Here is a 24,239-nt window from a genome sequence, read left to right on the forward strand (position 1 = left end):
CGCGAGGCCGGAGTTGGAGCGGTTCCATTCCCCGACATCTGCGGGGAGAGCCCTCGCCTCCCTTCCGGCTCCTCTCCATTGGTGAAGCGGGAGCGGGCTGTACCACGTGTGCGGCGCCCCCCGGTTTGGAGCGTGGGCGGAGCTCTGAGGGCAGCGCGGGAGCGGCGGCGCCGGGCGGGGATGGAGCGCTGCGATCTGGGCGAGCGGCGGCAGGGGCCCGTCTGGACCCGCAGGGCCGGGGCGGCCGCACCGCGGGGGTAACGGGGACGGGCCGGGGGGAGCTGCTGCCCGAGAGGAGCGGGCGGATGGGGCAGGGCTGACCCGGGCCCACCTGAGCCTCTGCAGGGTAGTTGAAGGGGCAGCGCGAGGATACCCGGTTAGGTAACGAAGGAGCACGTTCCCCTTGAATTACAGAATCGTTAGGGTTGGAAGGGACTTCTGGAGATCATCCAGTCCAACCCCGCTGCCAAGGCAGGGCAACTTAAAGCAGGTTACGTGGAAGGGCGTCCAAGTGGGTTTGGAAAGTCTCCAGAGAGGGAGACTCCACGACCTCCCTGGGCAGCCTGTTTGGTGCTCTGCCATCCTCAACGTAAAGAAGTTCTTCCTCCTGTAGAGGTGAAACTTCTTGTGGTTTAGTTTAAGGCCAGTGCTCCTCGTCCTGTCGCTGGCCCCAAAAAGAGTCTGGCACCATTCTCTTGGCACCCACCTTTGAGATACTTACGTGTATCGATGACATGCTCTCTTGAAAGCGGAGCAGGTCCTCGAGGGTGCTGTGAAACCTCCGTGCCCAGGCTGCTCACAGTTTGGCTGGGCACTTACCCCAGTTTAGTGCTTCGGTTTTGGTGGTATTGAATAAAATGCCATGGGGGAATTGCCAGAGTTTAATCGCAGTGTGGTATGCTATGTAAATACTGCCTGGTCCAAGCTGAAAAGCAACAGCACAAATGCTGCTTTGGGTGCCTCTGCCCTGGGGGCCTCTGGATGCAGCGCCGTGAACTCCTAACTCTGTTCTGCTGGGTTAGTTTAGTGGCAGGAAAACTTCTGAAAGGCAGAGAGCAACGTTGTGAAGGTCTTGGGAGATACTGTAGCTGCGGTGATAAGTACTTGCGTTTCAGCGTGGTTTTAGAAGCAGAAGTCATATTTCATTTGTTAGGGTCTTTAATGTCATAACCCCCCCCCCCTCACATCATTAGATTTTAATTATAATTTAAAATATCTTATCTTTCTAGTTTCATTTTTATGGTCCTTTTATTGAAGAAAAGAATAGGCTTAACAGTGAGGTGCAATTAGTTCTATCTCTAGTCTGCACCATGGATGTATGACTCTTCTTCTGGTGTTCACTCAGACTTTGTAACATGCCCCCACAGCCCCATGCAAGTGCTGAGTAGCATATTCTGCATCTCAGAGAGCTATCAGCATTTTGTATAACCATGGTCAGAGCATTCTGCAAGTGCTCTGCAGTCTTTAATCAGCCTGCCAATATCCTGCACAGTTTTAGGTGTTTAGTTTAACTGTGAATTTACATCCAAGTGATAATACAAAATGATTGCCTTGCTTAGTGTTAGGCAGTAAATCCAAGAGTAGCAGATCTTCGAAATCTTGATGTCCTACTTCCTGGAAAAACCTTCCTCTAACAGCTTATTCTGCACATTTCTGCATCTGGCTCCATATTATGTGGACAGCACCCTACAAGGATAGAAATGGACAACTGGAAACTTTTTTTCTATAATATCTCAGATGAATAGTAATAAACAAGGCTTTCTTCATAGAATCATAGAATGGTTTGGAGTGGAAGGGAGCTTAAAGATCACCTAGTTCCAACTCCTCTGCCATGGGCCTTCCACTAGACCGGGTTGCTCAGAGCACCATCCAGCCTGGCCTTGAATACTTCCAGCGTTGGAGCATCCAGAACTTCTTTGGGGAGCCTGATTCAGTATCTCACCATCCTCACAATAAAGAATTTTTTCCTAATGTCTAAACCTAATCTAAACCTCTCTTTCAGTTTGAAGCCATTCATCTTTGTCTTGTCATTCCAGGCCCCTGTAAAAAGTCTCCTTACCTTTCTTGTAGACTCCCTTCAGGTACTGGAAGACCACAATTAGATTACCCCAGAGCCTTCTCTTTTCCAGGCTTAACAATCCCCATGCTTTGAAGACTGTGAAAAGAAGTGATACTAAAACTGATTTTTCCCACACCTAATCAGAGTGGTTTCTTACAGTAATGCACAGCTTCTTAGTTTTCTAGAACATTTCTTTGCAGTGGTAATGATGAGCCACGTTCCTTGCTGAGTGTTGAATTGGGCTTTCAGATTCATTGGTAGATGATACATCAGCATATATTATCAGTGTTATTCATTAATAGTGGAAATCAGGTAACCAGGAACCACACAAAAGGATTGTGAATGGTGAATTTCCCCCTACCTACCTTCCAACCCAGTGAATTACTTCCTCTGTAGTATATTTTTTATATTAGAAATACATGGATTTCATGGAAGATTTTTCATAGAACATGGAATATCAGATTTGTAAAATCATAAGATAGAAACATTTTAATCCTATGTCTTGCAAATATACATGGTAAAAAAATGATCCTAAGCGTGGTTGTTTTTCTGGCTTTCTTCCCAGAGTTATAGTAAACATCATTCGCAGTGTCCAAGGGTACCATTCAAAGACAATACATTTTCTGAATGCGGCTTTTGACAGTTCTGGGGATTCTCTCCTTGCTGGAGACCGCCAAGGGAATATATACGTTTTTGACTTGAATGGGAACAGGTAAGAATATTTCTGTCAAGACTTTTTAATTGTCTGAGACATCTGTAGCATTCAGGGGCATGGAAGTTGCCTGGACAGGATCCCACAGGTTGGGTTTTAACTCGATAGTTTTAAATAGATAATAGTTTGCTCAGGGCTGAGACTACAACCCAGTGTGTCGTGTAGGCTCCTTAAATGTTATTTCATTCGTTTAGCTGCTCAAAAAGATCAGAGGCTTGTAACTAAACAGAACAGCAATGCCACAGAACTTAAGTGCTTCCACAAGAAGTTATTCTTTGGCAAACGGATCAATGAATGAGCCATGAATTACAGTAGGCTAGACCTAGTGTTTTCATTTGCAGAAAGACATCAACCAGTCCTTTAGCTTTTTACTACTGAGTTTTAAAATATTAGCACTGATTTTTAGATCTGTTATAATTGGATATGATTTACTTACCCCGTTCTTCTGAGTTGATTTATTTTTTCTCTCTGTGAAATATATTGAAACCGATTAAGTTATTTTACTTCATGTTAAATGAACCGAAGTTTCCTAACACAAGAGAATATGTATTTTTAAATAGGTTCAACCTTGTTCAGAGAACAATGCAAGCTTGCACTGCTTTGGCATTTAATCTTCGCAGAAAGACAGAATTCCTTGTGGCTTTGGCAGATTATTCTGTTAAGTGCTTTGATACAGGTAAGGAGTAATTTCAAAGTTTAAATGCTATCTGTATTGGCATGAAATAACTACATAATTTTAGTTTTGATCTTAAATTTTTGGATAGTTTGTTTTATGGAAATCATACTGTGTATTTCATGCCATATGTCTGACAAAGAAAAGTTTGGGCTATAGTCCTGTGGGTAAATGAACCTAAATGAACCCTTTGCTTTGCCAAAGTTCTTTATTCCCACTGAGTCACACAGGCATCTGTTTAACTGAAGTCCACCACAGGACTGTAGTTATGTATGTTACCTTTTTTTTAAATGTTTGCTTAGAATGAGGTACTCCATTAAAACCAAAGCCAGTTGACAGTATGTTAGTTTGCAACTGAACAAGTTCTTAACTATATTTACAGCAAAATATTTGAACAAAGTGACAATGTACACTAAATGTCAATACTTTTGAGTATTCAAGTAGTTCTATATCCTTATTCAAAAGCAATATTAAAAATTAACTTCACAGCTATGTGTCTCTGTCTTGATTAGAAGTTAAATGGTAAAGGGCAGTAACAATTCATTCTTCATAAATTATTCTTTACCTATCAGAAAATGCAGTTGTAATGTCTTCATTCTATCCAAATATAATCTGAATTTCAATCTTTTTAAAAAGCTGTAGGAATCACTCATCTACAGTTTTAGAGTTTGAGATTATCTGTGAAGATTTTAATGTAACACAATGTTCCTCAAAATAGAGGAAGAGTCAAAGCCTGAAATCCTCTGCACTTTTTCTCTTCTTTTCAACAACAGGAAGACCAAACTTAAGACATTTGGATGCACTATCAAGTCATACTGAAGAATGTTCTAAAATAGAAATGGTACTCACCTAAGTTGGTACTGGGTGAACTATTCTTAGGGAGTATTAGACAGTAGTTACTTGATGGGCTCCATCCCCTTCTTTAGAAGACTCTCTAATCCCATGTCACCTCTCAGGTGATGATAGTTTTAAGTACTCCATTGTCTGTAAGCACAGCAGAAAGTTTGACTGTTAGTCTTTATGAGCTGCTTTGTAGCCATTTCCTATCTTTGATGGCACAGCAGTAGCTGGAACCACCCCATGGACTGCCAGGCAAACCACCCAATGTAAACACTGTAATTGCCGCAAGTGCAGTTTGGTTGCTGAGGGAAGATTAGTGGTCATGCAGTCACAAGTGGGAGACAGTGTAGTCAGAGGAACCATTTCCTTAGAATGCAGTGCACAGCATAAAAATGTTTTGGATTCTAAAAGATTAATGAGCTGTTGCTTTCTGACTCTGCCTTTCTATTGTCATAGCCCGTTCTCATTAAACCTTTCTTCTTTGCACCTGTAAATAGTTGTGTAATCATTCACACATTCTGTCCACAAGTAAAAACAAGTGCAGAATTCTAACTAGAACATTCAGTCTCAGCTTCTGTGGGTGTTCACATCAGATATTCTATGAGGCATGCTGAACTTCACTGATCACATTGTTCATGACTTTTTAAGACTGATTTTTAGGCTAAATTAAACAAGTCTGTGCAAGTTAGCTTTCTGTGCAGAACTGAGCATAACTTAAAAAATCGGTTATTTGGAGACGAGGAGAAAGTTGTGCCTCTCTATGGTTTAATAGCTGTTTGAAGACTGAGACCTTTGTTTCTTGTTTGTTGGACTGTGATCGCAAATGGTTATATACTAGTTATGCTTAAAAGTCTCTTTCACGGTATAGTGTTGACAATAAAGATTAAAGTAGTAGTTGTTCCACTTTGAATGACTTTCATATCATTTTCATCAACTTCTGCAGGAACCCAGGAGCTAGTTAGTTGGATGAGAGGCCATGATTCTTCAGTGTCTTCCATCTCTGTCCATGGCTCTGGCAAGTATGCCATCACTACTTCCACTGATACAGCTCAACTGTGGGACTTGGACACCTTTCAAAGAATAAGAAAGCTGAATGTTCGTCAGTCTGTGGGTATACAAAAGGTGAGTAAAGAGCAACTGCTAAAGGGTGAACAAGCACACCACAGGAGGTATAACATCACATATTAAAATCATATTACTTGTAAATAGTCTTTAAAATACAGCTGAATCTTTTTTGTCTTCTTTGGGCATATCATCTTAACTCTCATCCTATCACATCACCCAGACCACTGAAACCATAACTCAATAATTGCAGAGATGTGCTGTGAACTTTTAAGGAACCTCCATTTTTAGAGATACTCAAAACTTGCTTGGATATGACTTTGACTAAACCCAATTTAACTTGGAAGTTGGAACCATCTTCTAGGTTGACCTTGCTGTAGCCTAGGGCGGGCTCAGAGGACCTGTGTAGATTGATTCCAACCTGAATGATAGTGGGATTTAAGGGTGTTGTTAAAAAAACAGTTTTGGTGTCATAATGGTAACTTCAGTCACCACCACCTGCCCCATTCAGCTTCTTCTTCCACAGCTCTTCTGTGTGTGCATGCAAAACACTGAATGTGGGAACAAACAAGGCTGAAAAGGAACTCAGCAAAAAAAAATTGCTGCTTTTCAGCCTAGTGGTTTCTTTGCTTCTGTTTGCTGCACAGACACACTGGAACAGCATGGGTTGAGAAGGATGACATGTTTGTGTCAGGGAGTGGTTTAAGTAGTTCTCCCTTAGCATTACACTCTTTAAACAGGTCTGCCTGCGCCACTAAATGCCACACTTTGGTCTAAGTACTACAGAAAGTCCTGACACAGTGCCTGAGCATGGCTTGCACACGTGCTGCCCTGCAGTGAATAATCTGACAAACACCACTTCAAACCAAAGTTCTCATCAGACTGACCACTAAAAAGCCATGCTGCTTTTGCAGAGACCCAGGCTATTCATTTGAGTATCCTCACCCAGTTCTGGGTCAGGCAGAAATTCTGTCAGCTTAAAATAGTCATCTAGCAATTACTGTGAAAGATCATCCATAAATTTTTGTTTGTTTATTAAAACTGTTGTGTGTTGCTAAAATAATTATAACATCTTCCCTCCAAAGAGGCAGGCATTTCTTTAGTGGACACAAGATTTTTCTACTGCTCAGTACCTTTCTTTGTGTAGGCTATGTGTAGGGACTTCTTATTGGTAAATGGCTCTTGGAATTTGGTAGGATCAGGATGTTGCAGTATGGAAACAACCTTTAAAGCCAAACAGCGATTATGATTGAATTAACAGATCACATTTGGGAATCAAGTGCCTGCTGTCTTGGTTTGGTGCTACCATTTCTTATAGGACATTATGCAAATGATCTAGATTCCATTTTTTTGTCTTTAGAATAATGGTATTTATTCTCATGCCACGATCTAAGACATACAGATGAGTAAGTGCTTTACTGAAGTTCAGGTTTATTATTAGACTGCAGGCCTGACACTCAGGGTGCAAAGATGGATTCTTGCTTGCTCTGTGGGCCAGTGTAGCAGTGTCACACTAATCTTGTACTTTTTGATGGCCTCTTAAGCCCAGTTGCACTCCAACATACACCTTCTATTAGGTTGGCATGGGGCAAAGGTAATTTAAAAACATAGAGACTGAGGTGCAGAGTGAACAGACAGCAGGTGAGACAAATGAAAAGAAGACAAACACATCTACAATGTCCATTTCCAAAGCACCACTGTTGATTCAACAGCTGCCTGTGACCATCCTGTGGTATTTTTCTATAGCAAAGCAGAAAATTAGCAACTATTTGATACTCCAGTTTACCAAAATTTAAACTTCATTCATCTTCTCTCAATTCATTGTCTAGTCTTCCTCAGGGTCCCTGAAGGACAGACAGCTCTGTCTGAAGATAAATGACTCTGGTAGCTGAGATGACTCTTTTTCCCACAGGTTACTTTTGCTCACTGTCAAGTGACTCATTTGGCCTGAATGTCCAACTTTCAGTCACTAAGATGAAACCCAACCCATATATCCGTATTTCAAGATTTTCAAGGCCCCAAGAGATCATTCAGACCAAAACTATGAACTTTGTAGCACTGACTTAATCTCAGCCAGTGATGTCCCCAGCGTTTATATTATGTCCTTTCTGGCCCTCATCCGAAACAATAAAGTTTTACAGTCATAAAAATAAGAAAGATAAAATTTAAGTTATTTCAGTGAGTTAAAGTGGCTTAGCAAAGGGTACAAGTTTTAACCAGTGCAAGGAGAGCAAGCTCCTCTCTAGACTGTCACAGGGAACAGGGACCGGTTCCCTGTGAGATCCAAGCCTTGCACAGTTACGGTAATAGCCACACCTACCATGCTTTATTTTGCCATGCACTTTGGTTAATTTAAAATGTACTTCCTTGACAACATCCCATTTTTTTTTCTTTTCCATATTCTTCCAGGTTTTTTTTCTTCCATTGAGTAACACCATTCTCAGCTGTTTCAAAGATAATTCTGTTTTTGCATGGGAATTTGATACTCTTCACTGTAAATACCAGTTGCCAACTCCTGTAGAAGGTTCTGTATTATTTTATAAGGTGTTTGCAGTTACCAGGTAAATTGCTATTTTAAACATTCTAAGGCAGACTAAAAAATCATGGTTTTAAACAGGTTCTCTTTCTTTATTTGTAGTATTTTATGAAAGTATTGAGCTATGTACTATGGTAAGCTTTTGAACTCTGCTGTGACTGATACTTTCAGCAAGGATCAGTAGCAGTTTTTATTATAGTCTCATAGCAGTTGAAATAAAATAGGTTGATTTTTAGTGACCACCAAGGTTTAAACTATCCTTTACTAAAGCAATTTTATTATTTAGGAGCTATTTTGTTCTTTCAGGAGAGTATCACAGAAATAATGGCAGATGCAAAAGTGATTTGAGGGCATAGAATAAAATGAACAATCTCTCTCTTTAGCTAACCCTAATTTAAATTATACTATGCTGATGGAAACATTACCTCATCTGTGATCCAGGGATGGTCAGACTTTGGTAGCTGGTGGGAAATCAAATCATCTTCACTTATGGTGTTTAGAATCAAAGCGGTTGATAAGAATAATCCAGATGCCTGAGAAAGTGCGAGCTGTCCGTCATCTGGAATTCCTCCCTGGCAGTTTTGATGGGGGCTCCAGTCAGGTCAGTTTTTTTATAAAGCTTAAGACAGGAGTATTTGGTTAGTTGGTTCAACACCTATACTTGGAGGGCTTTTGGGTGGCACTGGGGATATGGGCTCACAAGATACGAGAAGAAAGTTACTGTGCTGAATCTTTGCTCAATTGTTCCTTTAGTTTAATGGAATGTCACTGCTGAATTGGGTATTCCACTTTGTTTTACACTGGCAGTATTAATGGATGAATCCTTTTAACTTATAGGTCCTTGGAGTGTTAAGTCAAGATAATGTTATGAGATTTATCAATATAGAAACATGCAAACTTCTTTTTGACATTGGGAGTCCTGAAGAGGGAATTAGTACAGCAGTGATTAGCCCCAACGGACAGTATATTGCCTCAGTAATGGAAAATGGAAGCCTTAACTTATACAGTGTCCAAGCTTTGACTCAAGAAGGAAATAAGGTATTTTACATTTCTTAAAACAGGAGCTTTAATCCCCTTAAAGTTGATATTTGTCTGCATATCTTTTGCATCAGCAGTAGTTTGCAGACGTGTTGAAGTGCCTTATTTAACAATACAAATAAAGAAACAGTGATCTGTACAGTTTCTTTCATAGTTCCTCCAGCCTGACAGGTAATTTGGTGTTTTTAAGGTATATATATCACTGTGTTACTGGTGTTGGAAGAATAGGGAAATGGTATTTCTTTCTACAGCAATTTGTCTGCATCAGTTTCTTTTTGTAATGGTGTTTTGGGGGAGATGGAAACAGAATAATTGTGCCTTTTCTGTTCCATTTCCTATAGGAAATGTTTTGCAGCTAACGCTCTCTTAAACTGTGGGCATGAATGGTGCTTTTGTTACTGTGATTTTGTTGTTCTTACCATGTTATTGGATACCAGCACCCATCATTTATGGCACAATCATACACTCCTAATCCTTCCTAAATAACAAACATTCTAAATACCAGTTCTTATTTTATTACATTAATTTATTAATGGGAGTCACATTTCTAAATACAGAATTCCATGTATCTTTAATCACTATGTCTTTGAAGTAAACAGTAACCAGCTCTGGATAATGATGGAGTTGGAGCTGAGGAAGGATGTGTAAAGATGTCACACGCATTCCATTTGCACTTTTGCTGACAGTTTGACATGAACTGGGATATCCACTTTGTCACTTGCTTTCACAATCTCCAGCATTGAATTAATTAATACCTGCCTGACACTGAAGACTAATTAAAGTTTGTAAAGGTCTTCTGTATTCTTTTAACTGGTGCTATAGAAATGCAAAGTATTTTAATGACACTGAGAAACACACTAAAGTAAATAACCTGGACAGTACATGATACACATCTATACTATCCCAATTATATTTGACTGTTTGCTAAGGAAAGGAAATAACATGGTGTTTGAGTTAGCTTGGAAGCTACATAAACCTTCTCGTAGTTAGGGCAGTTTTATTCATGGACATTGTTTTTCACGAGTATACAATCTATATGTATTTATTTACAGTACAAATGTGTTTCTATTCTTCTTTCTATGGCCATCAAACTCAAAAATGTGGCACATAAAATAGAGGTAAACAACAAATTATATTTCTGTGTAATCTGCTTTACAAGATTTTAACCAAGGTATTTGCACTTAATACTAGCCTCCACCATCCATGTTCAAAGTTGTACAAGATGGGCCCAAGTACACATCAGAGGCAAATAAACTGATAACAAAAGTGACTTCTGGAGGGTCAAAAGGGCCATGGAAATCCAAAGGAAGCAGAATTCAAAGCAGATTGCTAAAACTGCAAGCAAATACATCCCTTGAAAATAAAGAGGTAGGAAGAAGTTGCAAATATTTTGTCCTTCAGTCTGCAGCATTTATATTTCATTGCCATTTGCTTTAAAAAATAAATTCAGGCACTGATACATTTGGATATTTGAGCAGAGCAGGCATTAAGGAAATTTTAGTACCATCTTCTCTCTCTATTTAGCCCATACTCCTACAGTATGTGACACAGCCAGAGCTGCCTCCAGTCAGCTTGGGGTACCTCTGCAGTTGTTCAAGCAACTTGTGACACATATGGATATTTGCTAGATCTGATCTGCTTCCCTGCAGAAAGCAAATTGGCACCTCTAAAATGTCTGCCTAGAATCCATTTCCTTTTTTTCTTAATTATTTAGAAGATGAATTACTGTTACATTTGTTCCCCTCTGTCATCACTGTGCCATTTTCTGTCTTTATCATGTGCCTTATATGTGTATATATTTCTATATCTATATCTATCTTCCTGTTTATGTGTCACCATATGATCTATTTCTTATGTCAGTATTCTTTATGGTTTTTGCTGCATCCATCATTTAATAGTACATAGTTCAGTCAGTTTGGGTCTGATCTGCTTCTGACTGAAATCGGTGGCAGCTGTTCTTTGAGTTTAGGAGACAATAAATGATGTTTTGAATTATCTTTTGTTTTTGTTGAAGTACCTAGGACTGTGTTACATATAGCAATACATATTTGATTTTTTTTTTTACACTATGTGAGAAACTTCAATATTTAGCCACTCTAATAGATTAGAGTGCAAAGAAAGAGAAAATGGTTACATTTACTGTTGATACCATGTTTTGTAGAATGAATTGCCAGGTGGATTAAACAAGAAACGTCTGCGGGCCTTATTGAAAGGATTTGGAGAATATCCAGCTAAGTACAGGTATTTTTTGTGTGCATGTTCATGCTTGCACAAAATAAAATTGCTTGTGTTTACTGGCCTATGCTTGACTAAGGCTGCATTTTAATTGCAGGATGTTTGTTTGGCGTTCCTTATTACAACTTCCTGAAAACCACTTGGCATTCAGTAGCCTGATAGATAGGGGAATCCACAGTGCGTTCATAAATATTCAGAAAGAGTATCCCATCAAAAGTAGGAAACTGCTGAGAGTTCTACAGAGGTAAAATATATATTTGTATAAATTTAAGTATTATGGATTTTATTTTCATATAGTCATCTGAAATGTATCCAGTAGCTGGAATCAGCTGTAAGGAAAATTCTAAAATGAAATAGTAATGCCCTCATGCAATTTTGCTTTGATAACTCATACAGTCCTGCATCTGTCTTGAAGTTCACAATCTTTCTATGTTGTGGTTGTAAAATATGTACTATATTTTTGTTTGGTTTTGGACCGATGTTTTCTACACCTTTGTTTGCCTCTGTGTACAGGACCTTGTCAGCTCTAGCTCACTGGTCTGCTATCTTTGCTGAGACACCTTACATGCCTTTGCTAGCATTCCCATTTGTAAAATTATTCCAGAACAACCAGCTGATCTGCTTTGAAGTTGTTGCTACAGTAGTTGGTAAGCAATGATTTTAAAAACTCCAATATGCTGCAACATGTTTAAGCTTTCCAACACAAAAGAGCTTTCCCTGCTGAAATGCGTAAGGTATTTCCTAAGAGGCCACCAAGGTGTTACCAGGAATTAATATGGAGCTTAAAACAAAAACCTTTTGCAGTGTTTCTAGCAAAAAGTTAGCAGTTTTAACAGTGTTTGTAAAGTCTAATCGAAATGTATCTAGCATTTGCAAGCCCAAATGTATCTAGCATAATTATGTTATAATAATTAAGTCTCTGAGACATGGGAAGAGTAGTCACAGCCACCCACCCCACCTGTCACCTGCTTCCAGTCAACAGGGAATGATCTCTTTCAAGGTTTTACTCTGTTTAGTTGTACTGAGCATGTGGTAACTCAAAACTAGGCATTTGTCTGAACCCTGGCTGTGGCTGTATTCTGAAGAAACATTCTAAATTAAAGTGCTTTACACTTAAATTAGTTGTCACAGCTGCTGCTAAGTCTACAGAAGATATGTGCTGCCAAGCATACATGCCCACTTTGCAACCACATGCTGTTGGTGAATAAGTATCCAAGTTTACTGAAATTATTCTTAGTAGGTTAAAAATTACTCAGTCCAGGCTGTAGTTTTGTGAGACAGAAATACTGGTTTAAGTATTCCCATCTGCCTCCCATGCCTTAGTTCCACAGCTCACAGACTTTTTTTCATTTTATATTTGAGCCAAATTAGTTCTTCAGTCTGGTTCACTGTGTAATGACACAAAAACTCATGCCAGTGCAGCTGGAGGAGCAGTGTACTGTGGGAATGGTTTAGGAATACTAGGAAAGAGAAGACGTGGGAATATCTTAAATAGGTTTTGCTGCCTGAAACGACCTCTTAAATGCATGAGCTTTATAACCGAACTTTAAAGGTTGCCATGAGTCTTTCACTCTGGATTACAGTGGATTGTGTTCAGCTTCTTATTCTCTTTCAGTTAATTTTTGTCAGCACTGGTTTGAGTACTTTCCCAATCCTCCAGTTAATGTCCTTGGTATGATGGAAAATGTTTTGGCACATCATGACAAAGAACTACTTCAGCATTTAATAAAATACAATGTGACTTCACAGGTAATATTCTAGACAGCTTTTGTATACAAAAATATACTGCAGTGAATAGTAGTGTGCTTGTCTTTTATTTTGATGTATCTCTAGTTTGGGGGGAGTTTTCATTAAATAACAGTGAATTACGTGGGAGTGTAAAGAATGTATCATTGCTTACCTGTTGTTTTTCCTTGTCCATGATCATATATATGCTACTGTAGTTCTTTAGAAGTTTTTTGCTTTCAAGTCCACATTGCTTAAAAATCTACTAATCTAATTATAAGTGTACTTTTTTTTACATGGATATAGGTGTGATGAATTTATTTTGTAATCCCTGTTTATCATTAAGGATGATTTTAGTTTCACAAATCTAAACAGAACATTTAGACATCCAGTGAAATAAGAAATGTATTTATAATCACCCCAGATTACCCTTGAATGTTTAGAGAGGGTAATGAAACTTATCTTGAAATGTTCTGGTTTATTTCCTCTTTCTTTCATAAATTAATAGATTCTTGGTATAAGGCAAGAAAAATCATATTATTTCTTTAAGAGGGATGGTAAAATTGTACTAATGGATTATTTTGTCAATTTTCCCAAATAATTTAGGTTTATGCTTGGCCTCTCCTAGAAACACTCTTATCTGAGGTTCTAACAAGAGAAGAATGGCTGAAAGTCTTCGACAATATTTTCTCCAACCATCCTTCATACTTTCTAATGGTTGTCGTTGCCTATATTATATGTTCCAGAGCTCCCTTGCTCCACTGTTACCAAGCAGCAGATTTTGAGGTAAACGTCTTCATATTTAAGTCAATCATGTGGAAAAGACATATAAAACATTGTATCTGTTGTTAGACAGGTTACAAGGAGATCCATTTCCACCTTAATATATTAATACATCATCTGGTACTTGACAAAGACACAATAAATGAGTAAAACATTGAGCAATTTCCTGCAGTTTCATGCAAGGAGAGATTTAAAAACTTTCATAAGCTTTCTAATGTCACTAAAAGGCATTTTAGAAATTTCAATAGTTCATCAACCACAAAATAATTCTGTCTCTTTTTTGAAGATCTGGTATGGACTTCTCCCTCTGGAGACAATACACAATAATTTTGTTATGTTGTTCCATTATCCTCCTGTCCGATTTTGAAAATTAGGCAGTATTATTGGATGTTCTCTGCAGCTAAATTAAAACGTTTCCTTATGTTTAATGTTACATGGGAAGAGGATTTTTTTCTTATGAAAATTATCTCTGTAGGCAAACAAAGGGTTCCACCTTTAAAATGTGCTTATAAGCAGTCAATTTGACTGACATCAAGCAAATAACATTATTCCTATGTTTAATAATGACCTTTTAGAGATTTTCTTGGTGGCTAAGATCTTTGACAGGAAGAATAGTCCTGCAAGAAGAGAAACTTGCAAGCTTCATTGTTGAACATTGAAAGCCGAGGCAGGTTTATCCAGTGGTAGGAGTCACTGTGTGGGCTGCTGGACACTGAATTGGCACCTAGCTTCCCAGATCCCTTACACAGCTGCCATTTGAAGACAAGGAAAAGAACTAGAGCGTACTTTGACACCTTGAAGAAGTTTGGCTCAAGTCACTTGAGCTGGTGATGTTTTATGAATTGGTAGAGAAAACCTAAAAAACTTTTTTAATTAACTGTTGAAATATAGATCTTGCTAATCTTCCTGATTATTTCCAAATACGTATATTAAAAATAAATATATATTTATGTAAAAATACATTAAAGTGCATAATCTTGAGTAGAATGTAAATGGCAGCATGTCTCTTACAGTATTTCTTTCATCATCGTAACAACGTGGACATTAATGTTGTGATTAAGGAAGCCTATCATCTTATGGAGGCTACACCACTGGATATCCATCCACAGCGTATGCTTGATGACTTCACACCACTTACAAAAGAACAGTACCCTGTATTTAATAAATATCCCACATTCGTTGTGGATTATAAAGCTCAGGAACGGGAGAAGATCAGACAGGATGAAATTGAATACTTGCGAGAGAGGTATTAGTGGAAAATTGAAGACAGTCTCAGACTGGGAGGGACAGGTGGACATAATTGCCTTTGTACGTTGTAATGTGTATTCTTGAGAAGAGAGACAAGAAAATTCAGGAAAAGGACTTCAAATAGCTGCTAAAGGTTGAGAGTTGCTTGGTTTGACATGGTTTTAAGTTAAATTGTCAGTCTTATCTTAAATAGAAAATGTTTGCTAATTAGCAGAAAATACTGGGCCACAAGTCACCAAAAACTTGGAAGCTCATAGCCTGAGCCTAAACCTCTTTTGACATTGTGAGATCCAAGTTTGAAGGGCCAGGAGTTCTTAGGTTGCTATTGAAATCAGTGGGTACCATGACAAAAAGGCACCCTTAGAAACCAGTTTTTGTTAAGAATGCAAGGAAGGAAGTACCTGCACTCATCTGTAATGCCCTGTTGTCTCTAACAGTCAATATTGTAACTTTTCCTCATGTACTTTGTCACTACGAAGGGGATGCAATGTTCTTTTATGTCACCTCATTTGAGCAGTTCTTTGCTAGTACTGTTACCAATTTCGAAGTAATCAAGTAATTTCTTGATATTTGGTTTGAATGATTAACATGTGACCTCCTTCCATTTAGACAATTTGCACATGAATCAGCAGCCAAAGCACAGGAACAGAAAGCAGAAGATGAAGTCTGGTATCGAAAGCAGAAATTACTTCGAGAAGCTCAAGAACAGAGGCGAAAAATCCTACTGGAAGAAGAGGAGAGGTTGGCAGAACAGCGGCAGAGGTATTAGAATATAAGAAACATTAGGGGTCTGGCTACTGTATCCTGCTATTACATTTTTAACCATGAGTAAAGGAGAAATAACCACTAATTTGTATAAATTGTAATGTGGGATAACTGTGGTCTGATGGGTCATATTTTGGTGGGGGAATTAAATGATCTGGGTTGTATTACTGCCTCGCCTATGACTCCCTTGAGGGAATACAGCAGATTAAGGTCAAGTCACTTCATATTTTTGTGTCAGCTCCCAGCCATTTGTCTGGTTCCTTTGGATAGGAAAGTCTCTTAAACAGTCAATTGCTGTGTGTCTGCACATTGAGACTTCAGACTTGCACTGTGGGCAGACTCACACTGCAGAGAGGAGAGTCACTTACAGGATCAGTGACTGTACGCAGTCTTGTATTTCTAATGGATTTAGAAAAAAGACTGCTTTATGTATCAGTTGATGAGCAAAGAGTTGTGATAGTAATGATGCTGAACTGTAAGTTTGTACATTTTGCAGTTGGGAAGGTTTAAGAGAATTTCAACATCTCCACAGTTTCTTAGATCAGCTACAGGTAATCATAGAAACATTTAAGTTGGAAATTACCTTTAAGATCATCAAGTCTAACTGTTAACCCAGCACCACCAAGTTCACCACTAAACCATGTCCCTAACTACTACGTTTTTGAGCACATCTCCTAAACCTCTGTAACCTACAGAGGTTTTTTTTAAAGAGGACAGCAAGCCTTTATTAACAAACTAATTCTTGAGTTTGTGGTTTTGTTCCTCGAAAGAGTTTGATATTTTCCAAATAAACTTGGGACTAATTTTGTGCAGCAAGAGGTACCAGGACACTGGCAGTTATTCTAAGGAGTAGTTTCCAGTTTTGGATCCTTGCAACATTAAACTAGTACTTATTAAAGTGGAATAGGGACAGGGTACAGGACTTCAAAGCTTAACTGGAGACATTGCCATTAGAAGATATTTCTGTGTCTGTGAATTTAATTTTGTCTCATAAATGAAAACTGGACAATTTACAGGAATGAAAGCAGCTGTCCTAAGCTTTGTAAGTTAGAGACAAGCTCATAGTAACTAATGGCTAACTGCACAGCATGTTTGTGCTCTTTGGTACTGACCTTTTACATATACAGGTTCCCTTATTTCTGTTTATTTTGGCCTTGAAGGCTTGCTGTTGCAAAAACAGAACTGAAAGTAAAGGAACTGCAACTTCTAGATGCTTCTAGAAGGCGTTTTCTGAACTACCAGCAAGATCAGCTTCAAATGGAACTGAAACGTCTTGATGATGAAATTGCAAGAAAGGTTGAGTACTACTCAGGCAATTCTTTTCCATAAGGTTTAATAGTGAAAATAAACAAGGAAAAAATGCATAACTAAAATTTTAGTTGATATACTGTGATTTGTGAGCCTAGAGGTGTATTTAGCATGAGGTGGACTACTATAAGTGGTAAATGCATAATTTAACAGTTTTATTTGGCACTTAGTATGTTCCACTGTCTTGCTTTAACTGGCAAAATTCCTGAGAAAAGCCAGATTCACTGATTACTAGCAGTATTGAAAAATGTAATGGGCTCTTTAAAGGACTAGTGAATTCTCAGTTCTCAGCTGTCTGTGGGCTGTATGGCCAGATTGCAAATTAACTCTGCCATTGATTGAGAGGCTCTGCAGTGGCCTCTGGCCAGACCTGGCTCTGCTTCCGAATTACTAACTCGGGCACCATGGCATGCAGATGCTGCGAATGGAAGCTTTTGCAACTCATGGGCATGAATTGAGCCTTCGCAGGGCTATTCCTTGTGTCTCAGCAACACACTTTGCAGAGCACAGTGCAGCTGTGTGGTTGTTTCTGCAGTCAGGGTGCTGTAACACTCCTTAGCTCCAGCTCAGCACAGGTTCTGCCAGGTACAAAGCGGCCACTTCCCCTTCTGCCTACCGTCCTCCACAGTATTCTGGCTTCAGAGACTCCTTCCTCGATTCAGAGCTGCATCTGGCAGGTTATTAGCATTAGTTCAAGACTGGTATTTCCCTAACATAGCTTGGCTGGAGGCAAAACTCTTCCTATGCTGCTTGTCCACCTTGCCCTGTGCTTTTGTTATGCAGTATTTCCCATTCTTCATATGACAGAAAGTTAATCAGAACTTAGGGGCATGGGGGTTTGGACTTTCTTCTTGATAATGTTTATTCAAAGCAGAAGAATTTCTTTACTGTATTTTCATGTGTTTCTCTTCTCCACAAGGCGTCTATGAGAGAGCAAGAAACAGCTGCTGCTGTTCAAGATATAGTACTACAACAGATGGAATTTGAATCACAAAAACAGCGTTTTGAACAGGTAATTACTAGGGAACCATATTAAATATAAACATTTAATGGTTCCTCCTTTGAAGTTCTTGGATTTGATTGTGTTCATTCAACCAGACCTTGTGAGGAAAAGGAGGGTCTGGTTTTTTCTCTTTTTCCTCTTTAATAACTTTTTTTAGAATAAACCCTTTTGATAAAAACATTAGCAGAACTCACTATTATCTTGGGGAGTTTTGGGTGAAGATACGCATATCCTCCCCATTTTGTTCTTCTGTGCCGAGGTATCATTTGGTTGCTGCAGGGTTTAGCTGTGGGCTCAGCTGCTTGAGGGAAGTGAGGAACATGTAAAAAAGAAATAAGTGTATAACAATGTGTTCCTCGTCCCAGAAACTCCCACCTTTTCATCTGTGATATCCAGACATATCTGCATTTTCTGGAGAGAACAGTATAGCAGATTGATGTAGATGATGAAAAAGTGTCTAGTTGCCAACAACATCATTAAGCGAAAAGGAGTGGATGGTTCATTGGGAATGTGCAGTTCCTTTTTGAAATGACAGATTTATTCAGAAATAAGGCTATTCAGTAATAAAGGGCTTTAACCAGTAATTCTGTTTAAATATTAGTTAATTATTATAAATAATTATTATACATTACTGAAAAGCAAGGATGCCAATGGAAGGCTTTAGAAATGTTCATTTTGGTTAAAAATTCTAAGTTAAGTTGTTTAGAAATCACAGCTACATGTGCCCATCTTGAGTATGTGTAGATCCAGTGGAATAAAGGAGAAGTAGACATCCAGCTCTCTGACTCATTTTGAAACATGTGTCAACTTATATTTTGGTTTTTTAAAGCTTTTGGTCATATACTTTTTATAATTCATACTGAGTGTGACTGGGCTAACTTTCTGTTAGCATTTATTTATTCAATACACAGCCAACTGTATTGTGGCTACATAACACAAACCAGGCTAAGCTCATTTGTATTCCAGTACATGTAAAGTCAGCTCTGTCAGGGAACTAATTCTACAGTGATCATCCTCTCTAGGCTAGAAAGGTAGCAATTATTTAACTAGCTGAGGATCTCTTGTTTGCCCACAAGAGTCTGTGCAGAGAGGCTTTCCCGGCAGTTTCACTGCCATCAGTGAGGGTCCCTACTCCAGCTTCAAAGGCCGTGTATGTTGACTTTGCCTCAGTTGCCCAACAGATTCCCACAGGCCTGGGAAGGGGTTACGACTTTTCCAGAAAATTGTGTAGATGATGTGCCCTGGTGAACATGAAGAAAAGGTGGTGCTTTTTCTGGATCTGCTGTTGGGTTGTACTACTTTGGCAAATCATCTCTGCGGTCAAGCTGCAGATGTGTTTATTACAAACTCAGTGCCATGAAACACAATTTATATTTGTGAAACATTTCAGGGTTTTGGCTAAAATTTTCATGATGAGTCTACTTTATTTAGGTTGGAATTCTGCTTTTATTCTCCACAGTAATCCAGAGAATGAAATTACATCCCCTGTCATGACTCACGCCACTGTTAGGACTCATGCTTCATCTAATTCCAAGCAGATGAAACAGCAGGGTCTATGACTTTCTTGGACAGTTACGATATGTAGTGGGATGAGATGTGGGGATATATTCAAATACTAGTTTAATGACATTTTAATAAATATTAAAGAGATGGAATTACCAATGTGAGCTAGTAGCTTAGCAACAATAATTTTTGTTTGTGTGCTTGGCAGCATCTAATCCAAGACCAAGAGGCAGTTACAAAGGAAATGAAAGAAGAGGTGGATGCCCATCGAAGAAAGGTGGATCTGGAAGATCAGCGTGTTCAGAGATTGATAGAAATAAATAAAGAAGAAATACAGAAAGCTCATACAGTAAGACAGTTGCATCTTAACATGTGTTCTGGGCAGTCAGTATGCTAATTTATACAAGTAGTACTGGTTCATAGTATTTTGATTGCAATTAACTAGTTCAAGTTAATATGGAAATATTTTCTAAAGAAATCTAATTTCTAGGTACCTATACTAATAGATTAAGATTCCATGTTTAAAGTTTTGAGGTTTTCAAAAATCTGACTGAAGTGTCCAAACAGCTATATAATATTGAAATTCACTGGACCTGCCAGAAATACTAACTTTTTTTTTACTTCTCAAAACTTAGCATGTAAGACTCAAAAGTACTTTTCAAAACAAGTTATCCTTCTGTTAAGGAACGTGTTTTGTTTGTAACCATAATGAAATCTCAAAGGAGATTTCAGTTGGTAGTACTTGGCAGGAAAATCAGCTGTAGAAACTGTCTTCTAGATCACAGTAATGAATGTGTGTAGCTTGACATTACGAATTGCTCAGATTTCCAAGCTCTGAACTTGTAACTGTGCAGTTGGAAAAATAGTTGCAGCTATCCCACTGCCCATATGCTTGGCATCTGCATTTGTATATTGTCTAGAAATAAACATACGGGTCTGAATTTTTGTAAACAGCGTTTGATTTTTGGAAGCAGATGGTTGTGGGTGAAAGTATTGGCATTCAGGTATCAATCTTATGTCAGCTGCACTTGTTAATGAGTGGCTCTAGCAGGGACATCTGACAGGGATACTGGAGAACACCTCAGTTTGTCTTGCCTGGTCTGTAGGTAAAGCTGTGCAGTTGGAACAGACTGAATTTCTGGTAAGAAAGGTGTTTTGTTAGGTGGCTGAAGAAAATCTAGCCAAAGCTGAGCAGAAGCACATTGACACCGACTGGAGGCTGCAAACGCAGTGGAGACTCAGGCGTGATGACCAGGACCGGCAGAAGTGCTACCAAGAGATTGTGAAGCTCCTGCATGACAACAGGGTGAAAGAAGCTGAACTCCTGAAGGCTATGAGGGAGACAGAAGAAAAAAAGGTATTTGCATAATTTCTTTTTCTAAGTGGGCCTGGCAAAAATGTCAGTCTTTTGCCTGTACCAGAGAGAGCACAAAACTGAAATGTATCCGGGAAATATTTTGTTAGAAATCTCCTTTTCTGTTTCGACTGGAGTTTCTGGAAGCACTAGAGTGAATTGGTAAGGATGTTTTAGCCTTAGGAAAGCATATTCCTATTTCTGTAAGTTCCTCTCTTTTTTTTTTCTCTGACCCAAGACTTCTACCTTTCTCCAGGTGTTTGAAAGAGACATTTTTCAAAATGAAACCTTCACATATTTGGATTTTAGGGTGAAGCATAATCTGTAATAATCCAGATGGTTCTGTTTGTTGCTTTTTCCTTGCAACACATCTGTTGAAGACATTTAATATCTCTGTTGCACAGTGGGAAGACGTTGTACACAAAAAAGTTCAACTGGAGGAAGAGCAGAAGGTGGCTGCTGCTGCAGATGAGCACAGGAAGCAGTTCTTAGATGACAAAATGAACGATGCGTTAGAATTGGCTGAGAAGCTGCAAAGGGAAGATGGCTGTTCTGGTGAGCACGTAGATAATACAGGTCTGTGTGGATGTTGGCATGCAACAACATGAAGCATTCAACAACAAATGAACTGTCCAATATTTGGGATAAACTTAAGCATAACTCCTTTACACAAGTGCTTTTTGGTAATATTCTTTCATGAAACAGTTATATCTTGGAAAGAAATCTCGGTTTGATATCTATCAGATGCAGCAATATAAATGGCATTTTTGTAAGAGCACAGGTTTAGTTCATCTTAAGACAACTGTAAAACTGCATCCGTTAGAAATTTTCTGTCAAATAATGCTGTCCTGTGAGGACATACAGTATTATACCAAGAAGTGGCTTTTCCAAGTGTCTGTTCAAAAAAAACCCCAACAAACCCCAACACATTTATGTGCTTCCAGAATTGGCCAGTACATCTGATGCCTTTTCCTGGTCTTAAAATCAAGAGTCATACACGGTTAGAAGGGGAAAAGGGATTTTACCTTGGTATTTATTTTAAGGATCCTTCGGTGTACACGTCTAGGTCGAATGCATTGAGATGCACCCCGCCGAGTCTATCCCTGTGTGTCTCTCTGTGTGTCTCTGTGTCTCCCCCCCCACCATTGGGTATAACATTATAGGTTTTACTAATTAGCTTATCTATCACAGATTCCCCAATGAGAGGCTCAAGTGAGCCCCCCTCCCAAGGAACCTTCCCCTGGATGGTTCTATCTTGGTTTACAGAATGTGTTCTGGAGAGGACCTTGGGGTCTGGGGCACACTGATCCCTAGCTACGAAGCTTCTAAAATGTTTAGTCTCTTAGCTTGACAAACAAGTCCAAGAATGTAGGCAAAAAGCACTAAGAATACAGAAGTTGTAAAAAGGTATAACAGGGGTATAAAAGAAAAGGCAAAAATCTTCATGGCATCACATCCTTCTCAAGTGCTGCATTTATATGTTTTTGCAGATATTTCTCCTATCCCCCCACCATATTTCCAAGGCTCACATAAAATGAGTGATTAATATTAGGGTTAAGTGGTTAGTGTTGCTTTGGGCAAACTTTTTCAGCCTTTGTCCTTATTTACCTAATGTTTTAGTATGGAGTAATTTGCAACTGTGCATAATTAAAATGGGTGTCTCCTAAAACTGCAAGCATGAGTAGCCATATTCCATATAATCTTAGTGGCCTATTTGTCAGAAGATTAATTACATAGGAAGAAACAGCACATGTAATTTCTTGAAGAGCTGCAATTTCTTAAAGGGAATTTTAAGAAATTAATGAAATTGCAGAGCTGTAATTCTGTAAAATGAAATGCAGTGATGCATAGCTTTGACCTGAAGAGTACTGACCTCTAATTCTGAGCAAATTGTACTTGCCATTAGCTGGAGTGGGTGATTGTTCTAGCTTTGCTTCCTGGAGAAAAACTGTTTTACCTCCAGCTAGAAAAATTCACTAGAAGCTTAAATATTTTTAATTTACAAAGGATCCTTCTTTCCATTTCCCACAGAGAGACACTGTGATTTAAAGGCCACGTGTACAGAGAGAGGGCTAGAAGTCCAGCAGGTGCCAAGGTCTGGAAACATCCATCTCAATGATTTGTCTACATTAGCACCATCACCACGCAGTAAGTTTCTAAGTTAGGACTCCCTTTCACATTTAGTTTCAGAAGCATTGCTGGAACACCTGACTGTGTGATTGAGTCATTAGTTGTGTAGGTGTTTAGTGGATAGTAAACCAATTTATTGTTGTGCTCTCTTTCACACCTGCAGAAAATGCCTTTCCTACCAGGGGTGGCACAGGTAGGAAGTGCCTGAAGTGTGTCACGTTATGAGAGTGGTCCTAATAAACCTCAGCCTAGTTTAGTCACATTCTGACTTGATCATCTTGCCTATGCTTTTCCTGTGTTCATAGTTGTGTATGATTTGGGAATGTTGAAAGGACATCTTTCATAAAATATGACTGGGAGTTATAGTCAAGAATTAGTCTAATCATTTCCTCTGGTCTGTCCTAGCCACTCTGGCAGTGAAAGCACAGTTTAAAATCCAATGCACCTTATGTACAAAAGTCTGTAGGCAATGGGAACCTCTGGACCTACTGTAGCCTCCATTAGCATCTGACCTGGTAGCCAAACAGAGGCACTGCTTTCAAAGAACTTGCTCTTACCGGTCTGAGGGCTGCCTCACATCCAGTGGTACCAAAAAACAGCATTTCTCTGCCAGAGGTGTCTGTTTTCCAACAGGTATTTGTAGTGTTTGTGGAAAACCACTAGTTGCAACGTTAATTCCAAGTTTCTTGCACTTCAGTGTCTTTAGACAGAAGCCGAACTGAACTGGCACGCCAGGAGCGGGAGCTGATGGCAGAAGTCCGGCGGCTCAGACAAAGGCTCACTGCACAGGCCCAAAACAGACACCCTCCAACTCGTATCCCAGCTACAACATGGTCACCTTGAGATGCTTTGCTCTGGACCTTAGCTGTACTTTCAGATTATTAATCAGTGAAAAGCTAAATATGTATAGTGTGATTCAGGATGGATCATAGACTGTTTACTAAAGACTTGGGGAGATATTTTTATATAAGAATAAAATGCTAGCTAGAAAATGTCTGTTGTTTGTAAACTTCTTGTTATTTGTTACTTCTAAATAAACTCACTTTTTACCATTAAATTACTGCATGTGCAGTATTTGTATACTTCATTTTTCTTGGTGGCTGCCTTGACTTCAAGAAACAAACCACTGTTAAAATGTTGGTTTTGTCAGTGATGTGTAAGTGGATTCTACAAGTTGCAGCAGGGAAATTTGCAATTAGAGAAAAAAATCCTTTCCATCAAGAGCCAAACACTGAAACCAAGGCCCAGAGAGGGTGTAGAGTACA

At 39.0% G+C, this 24,239-nt stretch overlaps 1 protein-coding gene and 1 long non-coding RNA gene across 4 annotated transcripts in view; one reads left to right on the top strand and one right to left on the bottom strand.

Annotated features, from left to right (window-relative positions):
- The first annotated feature begins 15 nt into the window (after positions 1–15).
- On the top strand, positions 16–24,031 carry TBC1D31 (TBC1 domain family member 31). Of its 3 annotated transcripts, none has more exons than XM_032132461.1 (22): positions 16–257; positions 2,625–2,771; positions 3,332–3,447; positions 5,228–5,406; positions 7,756–7,907; positions 8,324–8,483; positions 8,720–8,920; positions 10,112–10,288; positions 11,082–11,161; positions 11,253–11,399; positions 11,669–11,802; positions 12,771–12,904; positions 13,487–13,666; positions 14,677–14,909; positions 15,521–15,673; positions 16,837–16,972; positions 17,904–17,996; positions 19,699–19,839; positions 20,653–20,847; positions 21,249–21,420; positions 22,876–22,992; positions 23,672–24,031. In XM_032132461.1, the coding sequence occupies exons 1-22, from the start codon at positions 181–183 to the stop codon at positions 23,815–23,817; spliced, it is 3,270 nt and encodes a 1,089-aa protein (XP_031988352.1). In that variant the 5' UTR covers positions 16–180; the 3' UTR covers positions 23,818–24,031. The 3 variants fall into 3 exon arrangements, with proteins under 3 accessions (XP_031988352.1, XP_031988361.1, XP_031988368.1); XM_032132470.1 differs by having other exon boundaries at positions 21,249–21,399; XM_032132477.1 differs by lacking the exons at positions 16–257; positions 2,625–2,771; positions 3,332–3,447; positions 7,756–7,907 and having other exon boundaries at positions 5,294–5,406.
- The window catches only part of LOC116455145, a 36,128-nt gene continuing 13,057 nt past the window's right edge, over positions 1,169–24,239 (bottom strand). The window contains exons 2-4 of the long non-coding RNA XR_004244307.1: positions 4,294–4,428; positions 3,208–3,239; positions 1,169–1,686 (exon numbers count right to left, since the gene is read on the bottom strand). This is a non-coding gene — a long non-coding RNA (uncharacterized LOC116455145). The remainder of the gene's footprint in view (positions 1,687–3,207; positions 3,240–4,293; positions 4,429–24,239) is intronic.

The sequence above is a fragment of the Corvus moneduloides genome, chromosome 1 (genome assembly GCF_009650955.1).
Source record: "Corvus moneduloides isolate bCorMon1 chromosome 1, bCorMon1.pri, whole genome shotgun sequence".
In the NCBI taxonomy this organism is placed as follows: Eukaryota; Metazoa; Chordata; class Aves; order Passeriformes; family Corvidae; genus Corvus; species Corvus moneduloides.

Coding starts and splice junctions, on each gene's coding strand:
- TBC1D31 (XM_032132461.1), top strand. CDS start 181: ATGGAGCGCTGCGATCTGGGCGAGCGGCGGCAGGGGCCCGTCTGGACC. Junction 13,667..14,676: donor ACCAAGCAGCAGATTTTGAG/GTAAACGTCTTC, acceptor TGTCTCTTACAG/TATTTCTTTCATCATCGTAA. Junction 20,848..21,248: donor GGGAGACAGAAGAAAAAAAG/GTATTTGCATAA, acceptor TCTGTTGCACAG/TGGGAAGACGTTGTACACAA.